This window comes from Salvelinus fontinalis, chromosome 7 (assembly GCF_029448725.1).
Source record: "Salvelinus fontinalis isolate EN_2023a chromosome 7, ASM2944872v1, whole genome shotgun sequence".
Lineage (NCBI taxonomy): Eukaryota > Metazoa > Chordata > Actinopteri > Salmoniformes > Salmonidae > Salvelinus > Salvelinus fontinalis.
Genome location: NC_074671.1, coordinates 16,617,652 through 16,633,538, shown reverse-complemented (window position 1 = coordinate 16,633,538; position 15,887 = coordinate 16,617,652). Strand labels below are relative to the sequence as shown.

Genomic DNA, 15,887 nt, shown 5'->3' with positions numbered 1-15,887 from the left:
TATATGGGTTGAGCAAATTACCTAAATATTTCTGTTGAATAAAAAAACTAGTTCTGTTTTTGAAATATTGAAACAAATATTGAAACGGAGTGAGCAGTTGCAGTGTTGTGAGTCCCGAGTCTCGCGATCTGCAAAACTCGGATTGAATGAAGTCAGCTGATCATTTGCTGTCGTATCGCAACTCACGTCTTCCCTAGGCAGAGGATCAAGACGCTGGACCGTTTAATTTCTGAAGGTAGCTATGCCGTTTTATTATCATCAAATTAGATTAAATGCAATGTCTATATTATGTGATTTTTCATAATTCTTTCGAAATGCATCAAAATGGCACAGCCAGCGATTTTGACAGATGACCTAGGCTTAAATAATACGGTCGTTTATCAAATGATTTTGATAATTGGAACATACTGTAACGACCCTGGGTTACAATACATTTAAATGCATTCATGGTCTTGGTTTTTCATTAAAATATAGGCCTATTTGAATAAAAAAGTACAAGGATTTTTATCACCATCAAATTGCAACGCTGGCAATGCGGCTTCTCAAATGTCAGTTGTTGTTGCGTAAACATCGTGCCTCACGTTATGTATATGTCTCTCAATGTGTTTTTTTTTATAGCAACAAGTTATGTTATTTTCTGTTACATGGCCATGGATAGATTCGATCATGTAAAAAAAAAATGATGTCGACGCTACAGCGCATTGGTGGTCATGTGATTATGTTGACAAGACACCTTTGGCAATGTAGCCCTTGATCGGGGCTCTCGGTTCCATTACATTACACATAAGAGTCATTGGACTAAAACGTCATCTGTTAAGAGCCGTGACGCTTGGTCTGAACATTAACACGCATTGCTTGCCGTACGGTTTTGGAAACCTAAGAACCTTATATTTCATATCGGCGAGAAATAATTGTAAAAAAACGAAATGTTATTGATGTATTGATATACACCTTTTTTTTATAGGGTTCCCACAATATTTCCGTATTACAATGCTTGTTTATGGAAAACATGGAAGACCGAGTGGACTTTTTGTGCTAATTAGCTATCCTCTGAACACATGTGTAAACGGAAGACCGACACCACAAACATGTTGTCACAAAAAAATAAAAATAATACAGTAGGCTGCAACTGTTAAAACCGGTTATAACAGTGCACAGTCAGTTTGTATTTTTCGTTTGTGAAATTATTTTGATATAAATGTAGAGGGATTTATATTTCTTGAACCGCACCGCAATTGAGAATCGATGCACGTTTTAGATGGATTATTTGGCCGTTTTGGCTTCCAGAGCCAATTCACCTATAAACAGAACATGTAAAGTCATTGGATTATAAGCATTAACGTTACGCTCCTTTAGTCCATTATTGGGCTACTTTAATCTCAGCTGACTGACCAGCAGACTTTGGGGCAATGCACCTGAGATAAGAGGGAGACTAGTAGCCCTACTACAAATGTTATCAACTCAAAATACATGCAGAGAGTGGTATTGTAAATCAAAGAAAAATCACATATTATTCTCAAGCGGCCCTATTCCGTTGGTTTGTCCCTGGTGACATAGGCTAGTGTGACAGTGGCACATGAGGATGATTCTGTTTGACTACGGAAGAGGAAGAATCATTCAATGCATTTAGCACAAGCACGTTAGGACCCTGTGCACCTGTCACAGCCCCACCACATCCTCACTTGGATGTTGAATTTATCATCAGAAGTGTCTGCTTATAGGGTAGGGCCTGTTTGGGTGAATCTCAATCATGTTAGTTAACATCCTCTTCCCTTCTCCTTCATCTGCACTGATCTGAGAAGTAAGGATAGGTTAAATCACTGTCTCCCAAATGGTGTCCTTGGGACCCCAAGGGGTGCACGTTTTGGTTTTTGCACTAACACTACACAGCTGTTTCAAATGGTCAAAGCTTGATGATTAGTTGATTATTTGAATCAGCTGTGTAGTGCTATGGCGAAAATCAAAAGGTGTGTCCTGAGGACTGAGTTTAGGAAACCCTAAGTTAAAGCAATATTGTGAAATCCCATCGATTTTCTTTCACCTCTATAGTGCAGTGTCTAGTGAAGGACACAAGACAAGGAAGGGGAAAGGAATTCCAGGTGACTACCTCATGAAGCTGGTTGAGAGAATGTCAAGTGTGTGCAAAGCTGTCATCAAGGGTGGCTACTTTGAAGAATCTCAAATATAAAATATATTTTGATTTGTTTAATATTTTTGGTTACTACATGATTCCATATGTGTTATTTCATAGTTTTGATGTCTTCACTATTATTCTACAATGAAGAAAATAGTAACAACAAAGAAAAACCCTGGAATGAGAAGGTGTCCAAACTTTTGACTGGTTGTGTATATTTTTTAAAGTTTTGGGTCAAAAAAGACTGTAAAATCACAAGGAATTCAGCAAAAAAATAGTTTAATTTCGAAAATGTTACCAAGTATTGCCACATGTAAACAAGGAGACATATATGTGATCGTGTCTCAATGTAATCAACGTATTAAATTATTTATATTTTCAAATGGTACCTCTTTTTGGGCAAACTTGTGGTCAATTTGCAGTGTACAAATTATTCAAATTATGTTCTACCCCTGCACTAGAACCTCGGCCTGTACTGTAGGCCTTCTTACTCTCTTCAGTGCTTGCCTTCCTGATTCTGCCCTTCAGAATCACTGGCGGCCAGGGGAAGGGTGGTTGTTGGTGAATGTGTGAATCCATTGTCAATTTGGGATGCACTTACTTAGTAAATTAGCACTATTTCATGACATTTGAAAACTTGGAACAGGAAGTTAAATGTGAGCCGTTGGGTTTACAGGATTATGCAACACCTTGCAACCAGCACTCACTCTAGTTTCATTATGAGACAGATTATGCTGAATGGGACATTATTTTATTAGGCTAAAGCTCCTTTGTTTGGTCACTGGTTACCCTCACTGGAGAGACATTGCTGAGTATGGATCGTTTACATTGTAACACTGCAGTGCTCAGTGAGTGTATCCTTGATTAACGGATCATTTACATTGTAACACTGCAGTGCTCAGTGAGTGTATCCTTGATTAACGGATTCCATACGTCACATGACTGGTGTCATATGATGTGGCAGAGTCCATAGAAACTTGATGCATGTCTGGGTTTTACCCTCTGACTGTACTTCCACAACTGTTAGTGTGGAAGTACATTTTCCCCCAATAAAGGTAGGGACTTTGGGGAGAGTAAACTGATCCCTGATCTGTTTTTAAGGGCAACTTCAGCCTGCATCGTACCATAGATTGCTGAGCTTGGTAGGTGGCTGCCCTGAGGCCTGGCAGTATGCTCGCTGTTGTGTCAAGGGATATGGATTTAATCCTCTAGCTTTTTAAATACCAGTGTTGTGAATCACTGTGTCTGAATCTCATACAATTCACAAAGACACTAATTTAGTTGACTTCCCAATCCTACCTCACACTAGGATTTTCCACTTCCTCAAACGGCCCATATAACTCAGCCAGCCATGTCTCCACAGTCATGTGACGCCTCATGCATATATTCCACCCTATGAGTCTCTAATATCGCAATGGAAATTATTAAATTCTGTCCAAGTGTGTGTCTGTCAGTGTGTGTATACATGCATTTATGTATGTATGTATGTCTGTCCTGTTTTACAGTAAGTATTTTGCACCTGATAGGATCCAGAGGGAATAAAACATTCAAGAGAAAGGGAAGAATTGAGCACTTGATAAAGAAAGTATGCTTTTGCATTGTTTTAAATGTCTTAAGAATGGAGGTACAAATGCCATGTAAGCTAAGCTTGGCAACGGATGCCACATCATTAGGTCTGTATCCTGCTGCTCCAGACTAGATCTGTTGAGGGGGGCTGCTGTATTTCTACACAGATAACATAGCCAGTCTAGCATGGAGGGAAAGGCCCTATCAGTGGAAAGGACAAAAGGGCACTGAAGCAGGGATGGTGTTTGTGTGTCTACAGACAGAGTGGGTGATGAGGGGTTGTTGTTAAACCCATGCAGTATAGATTCAGCAGCACCATAACGTTAGCCACTGTAGTGTTAGCCCCCCCCCCCCCCCCCCCCCCAGAGAGAGAGAGATGCCGAGTCGTGATGTTGGGCTCTAGTCGCTGGGATATCACCATGGTCACGGTTCGGAAAAGGGGTGATATTGTCATGGTAACAGAACAGAGGGACAGTGATCTGTGTGTACAGACTGTTTCCCGATAGTGTGCTATATGTTTGCGAGTCCCTCTCACCATTGCAGAAAGCTTACTTTTTAAGCCTATGTGTGGGAGGGAATTAGTCTGTGTGTAATCATCATGTAGTAATTGTCTTACTCTGTTAGTGTGTGTATGTTTTTAGTGTTGGAGAGGGTTAACAAGCTGCTTTGAACAGATTCAGAATGGATAGGTGGGTGGATTTTGAGTTGGATGAGAAACCCATTGACCTTCTAATGACTGGGTCAATAGTGTCCCAGCCAGGACTATAACTCACTATGGTCTGGGATGCAGTCAGCTATAACACGAATCAATACAGCTGTATATACGGTGAGCTCCATACTGGGACAGTAACCACGTTTCATCCATAGTTTTTTTTATGCAAGTAAAGTCATACCATAACAAAATAAAATAAATCGTAACAGCTGTGATGGAAACAGGTAGTTTCGGTACAATTTTTATTAACGCCAACAGACTTTGTTTGTTCGAGATGGTGAGGTCTTTTTGTGTCTGTAAAATGTATTATTTGGGACATGGAGGTGGAAACTACTTTATGTGCCAGACGTATAGAGTTACACAGAGGCTGGGTCCTGTTATTGATATAATAACCATCATATCGAAGTCAATTTGGAGTCACTCGGAAAACTATGCAGTTTATTAGGCTACAGATGAAATAAGTTATGATTCATTTCACAGGGTGGTGAAAGTGCACGGTAATGAGCTTGATGCTCCTTTCCAATGAATATCGAGGGTCTTATTCTGGTGACATGATGATCTATGCTTGACTGCCGTTTGACAAATAGAAATCCATAATAATCTCATCATGTAGACTAGACAACCCTCACAGCCTACCCGCACTGTATCTATGAGCTGTTGGCTAGAGCACAGGTACCAAGAACAGAGTGGACACATTTACTATTTAACACAACAGTTTTTGTGACAAAACTATCACTAGAGTTGAAAAATGCGATGGAAACACATTGAACTTTAGATTTTTATTTGATACATGAAAACCTAAGCGAAAAAGTACATTTTGTGTGCACTACGTCATCACGCACTGATTTTATCTGCAAGAAGTCAATTTGGTGGAAATATACCGCTGGTGGGAAAATGCGCATGTTTTCTTTATGCGGATTCTATCATATTCCCATAAATCTGTCGCCAATTGGATGGAAACCTAGCTAGTGACAAATGTTTTGTCTCTGTACTACAGCACTTTGGATTTTAAATGACACAATGACTATGAGTTTAAAATGCAGACTGTCAGCTTTAATTTGAGGGTATTTTCATCCATGTCAGTGAACCATTTAGAAAATGTATTTGTTTTCAATAAACATTGGAGACTAAATATAGTTTACATGTTGTGAACAATCTAAGCCAAACCGGGTGTTTTTCCCCGTAGTTGTGCACACAATGGTTTTGTTGCTGAACAACCAACCCGTCAGTGGTGCTCTGTGGACTGTGCACCACTCTTTCTCTCTTCTCGCTCCCTTTATCACGGTCATTCACACACTCACTCCATTCTTCTTTGTTTCTCTCAGATCTAGCCTGCCAGGATGGACCTGTCCAAGCTGCCTAAGATCTGGGATGAGGAGAAAGAGAGCGAGTTTGGATACGTCCATGGAGTCTCCGGCCCAGGTCACTATCTCACATACACATTCACCTATGTCTCATGTGCCTCTGTTTAGGCTCGAAAGGTTTTAGGCTAGCTGAAGAAGGGATGCTTTGGTAATAGCCTCCACTATGCCTAGTCAAATAAAGGTAAAAAAAAAAAAAAAAAACTATCCCTCTGGTAGGGAGATAGGAGGCTTGACTTGGCACTAATCTGTTTACTCCAATCTGGCGTGGAGTTTGGACTAGAGATCGTCTCTCTTGCATGGTGTGTGACCTCTGACCTGTGTTGTCCCCTGGCTGTGCTGCAGTGGTGACGGCCACTGCCATGGCGGGAGCGGCCATGTATGAGCTGGTGAGAGTGGGCCACAGTGAGCTGGTGGGAGAGATCATCAGGCTGGAGGGAGACATGGCCACCATCCAGGTTTACGAGGAGACATGTATCCTAACGGGTTATACTGTTACTGCACCTGACTGGTTGTATCCCAAATGGCATCCTATTCCCTACATAGGGCACTACTTTTGACCAGAGAAATAAGGGCCCTGGTTAAAAGAAGTGCACTGTAAAGTTAATAGCGGTTTCATTTGGGATGCAAGCTTTACTGTACCTGACTGTCAGTGTTCTCCTGGTACATACAGTGCTATGCCTGTGTGTACATGACTGCACCTGTCTGTTAGGGGTTGGAACCAAAAATAATTTTCCAATTGTTTTTTTTCTGAACAGAACCATCATTTTTTCCCGTTCTGACCAGCAAAATACATTTCTGAATCAGTTAGAACCAAAACAAAAGTACCGGTTTACATCATTCCTTCCTTTACTGTGATAGAAAATTAACAAATTAGCCTCCTTCTATGCGCCTATATCTGTACAGCAGACAAGGCCTAGCCATCTATCTGACATAAAGAAATGCGTGTCGTATCATGCTGAGAGAGAGAGATTTTGCATATCTTACACATCGAAACACAAATAGTTTTTTTAAAGGACATTAATGTGGCTCATTTGGCCAATATCCCTTGTTAATTGATGGTGCTGGCTGCGCCAGGTTCAATCTGAATGCATATGGATGTTTTTTTTCTAATTTTCCTAATGGAAACTCTGGCACACATACGGGCAAAAATCTTCTAGTGGGTAGACACTGGAATAAGTTTGAGGGTGAGGGCTTTGCAGTGGTGCTTTACAGCGTGTTTAGTGGGACAGAAGAAAAAAATACCCGGAATGTAAAAAAACATTATTAACCGGTTCCCATGATTATAAAATAACAGTTCTGTTCCCGGAACATTATAGATCACTTTCATTCGCAGTTCTGATTCTGTTCCTCCAAATATTTGGTTATTTTCGGGTTTGGTTCCCTGAACCGGTTCCAACTGCCATGGTGTGTGTGTGTGTGTGTGTATACACACTTACTATATATTTATACAATCACCTTAGTGTTCATTACTGAACACATTTTTACGGTACATACACACTCAGTCTTCTACACCATAGCGACCTCTTGATAACACTCACAGACACATGAAAAAAAGACTGAAATCTACTGAAACACACACACACACACACACACACTGTGAATGTGTTCCTGAGCATTGTCACAGCGGGTGTATCCGTTGGGGACCCGGTGCTGCGGACAGGGAAGCCTCTGTCAGTGGAGCTGGGCCCAGGCATCATGGGCTCCATCTTCGACGGTATCCAGCGCCCCCTGAAGGACATCAACGACCTAACACAGAGCATCTACATCCCCCGTGGAGTCAATATCGGAGCCCTCAACCGAGACCTGAAATGGGAGTTCTCCCCCGTCAAGAGCTTACGGGTGGGTGTGTCCTACTACTCTGAGGAAAGTGCTTGCATGGTTTACTCGATGTGCTACACTATCCACAATTTCAAGTGTCCTTAGACCACATACTGAACTGTACATTTAAAGCTAGAATCCTTAATTGAAACAATAACAAAGCGGTAACCCCACCTCTGTTTTGGGAGTAAGATGAGCAATGGGCCTGGAGAATTTTCTAGCTTTCATGTTAAAGTTTGAATTGATAATCATTAACCCCTTATCTCCCCCCTCTCTCTTAGGTGGGCAGTCACATCACAGGGGGTGATATCTATGGGATGGTGTTTGAGAACTCCCTCATCAAGCACAAGATCATGCTGCCCCCGAGGAACAGAGGAACCGTCACCTATGTGGCTCCCCCCGGAAACTATGACGTCTCGGTTAGTTCCACCACCCAACCTTGTCTAAATCCATAGTAATACATGTGGGGTCATTTATGTATTAAGACTGTGTGTGTGTTTCAGGATGTGGTGTTGGAGCTGGAGTTTGAGGGTATGAAGGAAAAGTTCACCATGGTCCAAGTCTGGCCAGTGCGACAGATTCGTCCGGTCACAGAGAAGCTACCCGCCAATCACCCACTGCTGACTGGACAGAGAGTACTGGACGCCCTCTTCCCGTGAGTCCCCTTTCTCTTACCCCACTTTTCCATCTATCCTTCCTTCACCTTTCTCCATCTCGCTGTCTCTGCTTCAGGGAATCCCTCTCTTAGCATTCTCCCATTTCCCCTCTTTTCTTAAAAACACTATCAGAATGTCTTTCTGTCCATCTGTCTTCAATGTTCTGCTACAAGGAAACTGAATTAGAATGTTTTATCTGAATCTGCCAATATACTCAACCTCTGCTTCCATCTCCCTGCCCCCGGTCTGTTCTGTCTGTCTCTGTGTCCAGGTGTGTCCAGGGAGGAACCACAGCCATCCCCGGAGCCTTTGGCTGTGGTAAAACTGTCATCTCCCAGTCCCTGTCAAAGTACTCCAACAGCGATGTCATCGTCTACGTAGGCTGCGGGGAGCGAGGGAACGAGATGTCAGAAGTTCTGCGAGATTTCCCCGAGGTGGGTGGTGTCACAGTTAATTCGGAAAGTATTCAGAGCAACTTGACTTTTTCCACATTTTGTTACGTTACAGCCTTACTCTAAAATGGATGAAATTGCTTTTTTAGCTAGCTAGCTTAGCTAGCTAAGTAAACAACAACAGCTAATCAGCTAAGTCAACGACAACAGGTAAAATGGCGATGAATGGGCAGAGAGGGTCAGTTAACTACACACAGGGCCTGAGTTCGGGGCTAGGGCCGACAGATAAACAAAGGTAAACAAAGTGGAGTACCGTGATAAATGAACAGTCCAGCAGGCATCAGCTCTGTAACCAAGTGATCATAGGGTGCCAAGTGTCCTCCAGACGTGACGCTTGGCATTTAGGCCAAAGAGTTCAATCTTTGTTTCATCAGACCAGAGAATCTTGTTTCTCATGGTCTGAGAGTCCTTTAGATGCCTTTTGGCAAACTCCAAGCGGGCTGTCATGTGCCTTTTACTGAGGAATGGCTTCCGTCTGGCCAATCTACCATAAAGGCCTAATTGGTGGACTGCTGCAGAGATAGTTGTACATCTGGAAGTTTCTTCCATCTCCTCTGAGGAACCCTAGAACTCTGTCAGTGACCATTCGGTTCTTGGTCACCTCCCTGACCAAGGCACTTCTCCCCTGATTGCTCAGTTTGGCCGGGCGGCCAGCTCTTGAAAGAGTCTTGGTGGTTCCAAACTTCTTCCATTTTTAAGAATGATGGAGGCCACTGTGTTCTTGGGGACCTTCAATGCTGCAGAAATGTTTTTGGTACCCTACTCCAGATCTGTGCTTCGATACAATTCTGTCTTGGAGTGCTACGGACAATTCCTTTGACCTCATGGCTTGGTTTTTGCTCTGAAATGCACTTTAAACTGTGGGATCTTATATAGACAGGTGTGTGTGCCTTTCCAAATCATGTCCAATCAATTGAATTTACCACAGGTGGACTCCAATCAAGTTGTATAAACATCTCAAGGATGATCAATGGAAACAGGATGCACCTGAGCTCAATTTCGAGTCTCAGAGCAAAGGGTCTGAATAGTTATGTAAATATGGTATTTATTTTAATTAGATTTTTCTATAAATTTGTAAACATTCTAAAAAACAGTTTTTGCTTTGTCATTGTGGGGTGTTGTGTGTAGATTGATGAGGAAAAACATTAATTTAATCAATTTTAGAATAAGGCTGTAAAGTAACAAAATGTGGAAAAGGTCAAAGGGTCTGAATACTTTCCGAACGCACTGAATGTCATTAGATTATCATGATCATCATCATTAGCGTTAGCCTTTTTCTTATTGAAGTGTGAAAGTGTGTCTGTCTAATAGCTGACCATGGAGGTGGATGGGAAGACTGAGAGCATCATGAAGAGAACAGCGCTGGTGGCCAACACCTCCAACATGCCTGTGGCTGCTAGAGAGGCCTCTATCTACACAGGTAGGAACCAATCACAGGGCCCAGAGCATAACACAGCAAACCTCCCAGCCAATGACAGGGCTGAGACCACAACATGGAGCACACCCCCTAACCAATTACCTACTTGTCCTCTGTGTGTGTCTGCAGGGATTACGCTATCTGAGTACTTCAGGGACATGGGCTACAATGTTAGCATGATGGCTGACTCCACCTCTCGATGGGCCGAGGCTCTCAGGGAGATCTCTGGTCGACTGGCTGAGATGCCCGCTGGTGAGTGGCTGCTGGTAACACCCAAAATACAAAATAGTTGCTTTTTTAATGCAATGTTTTAGGACATCTTCTAGGGCTAGTGGGGGGAATTTGGACATATCAAGTAAGGCCTGTTTTGTCCACAGACAGTGGTTACCCAGCCTACTTGGGTGCCCGTCTGGCGTCATTCTACGAGCGTGCCGGCAGGGTGAAGTGTCTTGGCAACCCAGAGAGAGAGGGCAGCGTCAGCATTGTGGGGGCGTGAGTACAGTTACATCTCTTCACCACATGGGGGAGCCCTTGTTCCTCCTCTCAGCTCTCCAGTAGACCTCAGAAACCTGCCAACACAATCTAGCTATGCTGGAATAGGCAGAAGTGGAGTGCTTCTTCTAACGTTATAACCACATGTTACCAATGTTCTGTTTCATTTCCACAGTGTGTCTCCCCCAGGTGGTGACTTCTCTGATCCTGTGACATCAGCTACCCTGGGTATCGTGCAGGTAACTGTGGATACAGCTGGTTTCTGTCTGGCTCTGATAGAACCCACTTATTTATTTTAATTTTATATAACCTTTATTTAACTAGGCAAGTCAGTTAAGAACACATTCTTATTTACAATGACGGCCTACCGAAAGGCAAAAGGCCTCCTGCGGGGACGGGGGCCTGGGGTTAAAAATAACAAATAAATATAATATAAATATAGGACAAAACACACATCACAACAAGATAGACAACACTACATAGAGTCCTAAGACAACAACATAGCAAGGCAGCAACACATGACAACACAGCATGGTAGCAACACAACATAACAACAACATGGTAGCAACACAACAAGGTATAGGCACAAAACATGGTACAAAGGGCAAGAAGGTAGAGACAATAATACATCACACAAAGCAGCCACAGCTGTCAGTAAGAGTTTCCATGATTGAGTCTGAATGAAGAGATGGAGATAAAACTGTCCCGTTTGAGTGTTTGTTGCAGCTCGTTCCAGTCGCTAGCTGCAGAGAACTGAAAAGAAGAGCGACCCAGGGATGTGTGTGCTTTGGGGACCTTTATCAGAATGTGACTGGCAGAACGGGTGTTGTATGTGGAGGATGAGGGCTGCAGTAGATATCTCAGATAGGGGAGGAGTGAGGCCTAAGAGGTTTTTATAAATAGGCATCAACCAGTGGGTCTTGTGATGGGTATACAGAGATGACCAGTTTACAGAGGAGTATAAAGTGCAGTAATGTGTCCTCAAAGGAGCGTTGGTAGCAAATCTGATGGCCTAACGGTAAAGAACATCTAGCCACTCGAGAGCACCCTTACCTCGAGAGCACCCTTAAATTATGTCTCCGTAATCTAGCATGGGTAGGATGGTCATCTGAATCAGGGTTAGTTTGGCAGCTGGGATGAAAGAGGAGCGATTACGATAGAGGAAACCAAGTCTAGATTTAACTTTAGCCTGCAGCTTTGATATGTGCTGAGAGAAGGACAGTGCATCATCTAGCCATACTTCCAAGTACTTGTATGAGGTGACTACCTCAAGATCTAAGCCCTCAGAGGTAGTAATCACACCTGTGGGAGGAGGGTCATTCTATGCAAGCTGAGTATAAGACTATCATCTGCATATAAATGGATGGGACATTCCTACTGCCTGAGCTATGTTGATGTAAATTCAGAAGAGCGTGGGGCCTAGGATCGAGCCTTGGGGTACTCCCTTGGTGACAGGCAGTGGCTGAGACAGCAGATTTTCTGACTTTATACACTGTACTCTTTGAGAGAGATAGTTAGCAAACCAGCCCAAAGACCCCAATACTCCTTACCGGTCCACAAGAATGGAATGGTCTACCGTATCAAAAGCTTTGGCCAAGTCGATAAAAATAGCAGCACAATATTGCTTAGAATCAAGGGCAATGGTGACATCATTTAGGACCTTTAAGGTTGCAGTGACACATCCATAACCTGAGTGGAAACCAGATTGCATACCAGAGAGAATACTATAGACATCAAGAAAGCCAGTCAGTTGATTATTGACAGGTTTTTTCCAACACTTTTGATAAACAGGGCAAAATAGAAATTAGCCTATAACAGTTAGGATCAGCTTGATCACCCCCTTTAAATAAAGGACGAACCGTGGCTGCCTTCTAAGTAATGGGAACCTCCCCAGAAAGGAGAGACAGGCTTGGCGATGATAGGGGCAGCAACCTTAAAGAAGAAAGGGTCTAAACCATCTGACCCATATGTTTTTTGGGGGTCAAGTTTAAGGAGCTCCTTTAGCACTTCGAACACCTCGAACTCAGCCTGCAGGGAGAAACTTTGTAGCGAGGCAGGGGGAAAAAAAGGGAGAAGCATCGGGGATAGTCGCATTAGAAGGGGTGGGAGATGAGGAAATGTTGGACGGGCAAGGAGGTATGGCTGAGTCAAATAGGAATCCTGACTTCAGGAAGTGGTGCTTTAAAAATCTCAGCCATGTGCTTCTTGTCAGTAACAACCACATCATCAACATTAAGGGACATGGGCAGCTGTGAGGAGGATTTATTCTTCGTTTTCCAGAACATGGTCTACCTTTCTGGATAGCCTGAGTGCACTTATTTCTAATTTGCCTGAACGAGAGCCAGTCAGCCTGAGTATGCGTGTGCCGAGCGTTTCGCCAAATGCAATTCTTGAGGTGGAGTAACACTGCCAGATCACGGTCGAACCAGGGGCTGAACCTGTTTTTAATTCAAATTTTCTTTATGGGGGCTTGTTTGTTAACAATACCACTGAAAATATCAAAAAAGAAGGTCCAAGCGTCTTCGACAGAGGGGATCAAGCTGATTCTAGACCATTTTACAGAGGCCTGTTCATGAAGGAAGGCTTGCTCATTAAAGTTTTTTACCAAGTGTCAATGAGAAATCAGGACAGGTCGTTTCACTGAGCAGCCATTACGAACACAGGCTGTAAAACAGTGATCATTAAGGTCATTACACTCATCCATATGAAGCAAAGAAATAAAGACAAGCTTTTGGGACTCAATTATCAATCCTTGGGTACGCTCCTGATGCTGATGCCTGTCAGATCTTACAACGCCTAGATAGGTATTTTACATATCAGCTAACCACATCATATGTTATAGCAATCTGTCAGTCTGACAATCAATGATGTGGCACGCAACCATTGGTTGATTCATGCAACGTCTGAGCAGGGGAATGCAACTCTTCATCCTCTTTTTCCCTCCCTCTCTCCCTGCCTTCATCCTCTCTGCCCACTCACTCTTTCTCTCTCTCTCTCCCTCTATCCTTCCCTCTCTCAGGTGTTCTGGGGTCTGGATAAGAAGCTGGCCCAGAGGAAGCACTTCCCGTCAGTCAACTGGCTGATCAGCTACAGTAAGTACACGCGGGCGTTAGACGAGTACTATGACAAGCACTTCCCTGAGTTCGTCCCGCTGCGCACCAAGGCCAAGGAGATCCTGCAGGAGGAGGAGGACCTGGCTGAGATCGTACAGCTGGTCGGCAAGGTGAGGGGGAACTGAGGGGAGGGGGAAGAAAGAAGGCGGGACAATATTGGGCTGCATCTCTATAGTCTGAGGTTATATCTCCATGTCTCCTCTGCTTCATAATATTGAGATTGTCCTGGTTGTCATGGTGACAGGCATCGCTGGCCGAAACTGATAAGATCACCCTGGAGGTGGCCAAGCTCCTCAAGGATGACTTCCTGCAACAGAATGGTTACACCCCCTACGACAGGTAAAACACTCACTCACTCAAACGCACTTACTCTCACTGACCTACTCATATATTTCTGAGTAATATTGAAAGATTGACTGTGAAGTCATTCCAACTGTAACTCTCTGACCTCTCCCTGCAGGTTTTGTCCTTTCTATAAGACGGTAGGCATCCTGTCCAACATCATAGCGTTCTACGACATGGCAAGGCACGCGGTGGAGACCACGGCTCAGAGCGACAACAAGATCACCTGGTCCATGATCCGAGAACACCTGGGAGAGATCCTCTACAGACTCAGCTCCATGAAGTTCAAGGTACATCTGCTGTCTGACTGTTTCTCGTTTGTCTTTCTCTCTGTGTGTGAGTGTGTTCCCTGTATTGCTCTTTGTGTATTTCTATGCTGTCTATGAGTGTTTCTCTTACTATTTGTCTGTATCACGATCTCTTTGTGTGTCTGTGTAACTCTATATGTCTGGCCTGTTTCAGGACCCAGCCTCTGTAACTCTATATGTCTGGCCTGTTTCAGGACCCAGCCTCTGTAACTCTATATGTCTGGCCTGTTTCAGGACCCAGCCTCTGTAACTCTATATGTCTGGCCTGTTTCAGGACCCAGTGAAGGAGGGAGAGGCCAAGATCAAGTCTGACTACGCCCAGCTGCTGGAGGACATGCAGAACTCCTTCCGCAGCTTGGAGGACTGAGCCTTCACCATGGGCCTTTCACCCCTCACCTGTGACCCCAGGGACAGTGCATGTCTGTCGCACCCCCCCCCCCCCCGCGCCCCCGCCCCTCTCTCTCTCTGCAGCCACTTCCACTGCAGCCTCACATTCCACTGCCTTGTGTTTACACCCAACCTCCTGCCATCAGTTTACTCAACGTGTGAATGTGTATGGGCAAAAAGAGAACAAAATGTACTGTATTCTTGTATTCTGTTTCCTCACAGATTCTAAATCCCCCAGTGTATTTGCCCCAACATGGTCGAAGATCTGCCCCAACACCTTAATGTGTGTATGTTTACATGTCTGTGTGTGGGACCCCTGCATTGCCCCTCCCTCCCCCCTGTTTGTTTTGGACATGGTCTCTGGCCCTAGCTGTGTACCTGAAGACTTCAGTTGATGTAATTATCGTTCATTAGCACTCTATCTGTATAGAATATTGATGAAGATTAACATCAAATACTTAATAAGCAGAGTGACTCTATTTGTTGCAGGTGTCTGGACATGGACAACGTGTGGGCTAGTTTTTGTTCATATTTAGTGATTTATGCTGTGTAGTCTTGTGTACTTGCTGTATGTGTGTGTGTGTGAGAGAGAGGTGGGCTCTCTCGCCCTGTCCTTTCTACTGCTCATGGGGACAAGTCCCAAAGAATAAAAGGCAACCAAACAAAATGGTGGGTATTTTTTCTGTGTTTTTCAGTAATGTCAGTCTTCTCTGCATGTTCTGTGAGTGTAATCAACAGGTTGCTACAAGTGTATGTACTGTACTAACAATAGTAGTGAACATACAGGTGATCATGTTAATAAGTGTGTATATATATACCACAGGAGGTTGGTGGCATCTTTTTAAGGGGAGGATGGGCTCGTGGTAATGGCTGGCGTGGAATGGTATCAAATACAGCAAACACATGGTTTCCATGTGTTTACCATTCCATTCGCTCCGTTCCAGCCATTGTTGTGAGCTGTCCTCCCCTCACCAGCCCCCATTGGTATACGCAGTCACGTATGAGTGGGTGTGTGAGAATGACAAAATAATAATTCTGGTGCTGCTGGTTGGACTAGCCTTGCTACGTGTCTCTAATTCCTATGTGGAATCTGTGGCACTCCGCCCTTCAGTTTTGTCTATGAATG

General features: G+C 43.8%; 1 protein-coding gene across 1 annotated transcript; it reads left to right on the top strand.

The window, feature by feature from the left end:
- The first annotated feature begins 125 nt into the window (after window positions 1-125).
- LOC129859096 (V-type proton ATPase catalytic subunit A) lies at window positions 126-15,428 on the top strand. The gene is made up of 15 exons (XM_055928466.1): window positions 126-235; window positions 5,738-5,834; window positions 6,119-6,247; window positions 7,401-7,615; window positions 7,876-8,013; window positions 8,098-8,249; window positions 8,522-8,684; window positions 10,014-10,122; window positions 10,249-10,371; window positions 10,497-10,611; window positions 10,787-10,850; window positions 13,631-13,834; window positions 13,969-14,063; window positions 14,185-14,356; window positions 14,649-15,428. The coding sequence occupies exons 2-15, from the start codon at window positions 5,753-5,755 to the stop codon at window positions 14,739-14,741; spliced, it is 1,854 nt and encodes a 617-aa protein (XP_055784441.1). The 5' UTR covers window positions 126-235; window positions 5,738-5,752; the 3' UTR covers window positions 14,742-15,428.
- The last annotated feature ends 459 nt before the right edge of the window (window positions 15,429-15,887 follow it).

Coding starts and splice junctions, on each gene's coding strand:
- LOC129859096 (XM_055928466.1), top strand. CDS start 5,753: ATGGACCTGTCCAAGCTGCCTAAGATCTGGGATGAGGAGAAAGAGAGC. Junction 5,835..6,118: donor CCATGGAGTCTCCGGCCCAG/GTCACTATCTCA, acceptor GCTGTGCTGCAG/TGGTGACGGCCACTGCCATG. Junction 10,372..10,496: donor ACTGGCTGAGATGCCCGCTG/GTGAGTGGCTGC, acceptor TTTTGTCCACAG/ACAGTGGTTACCCAGCCTAC.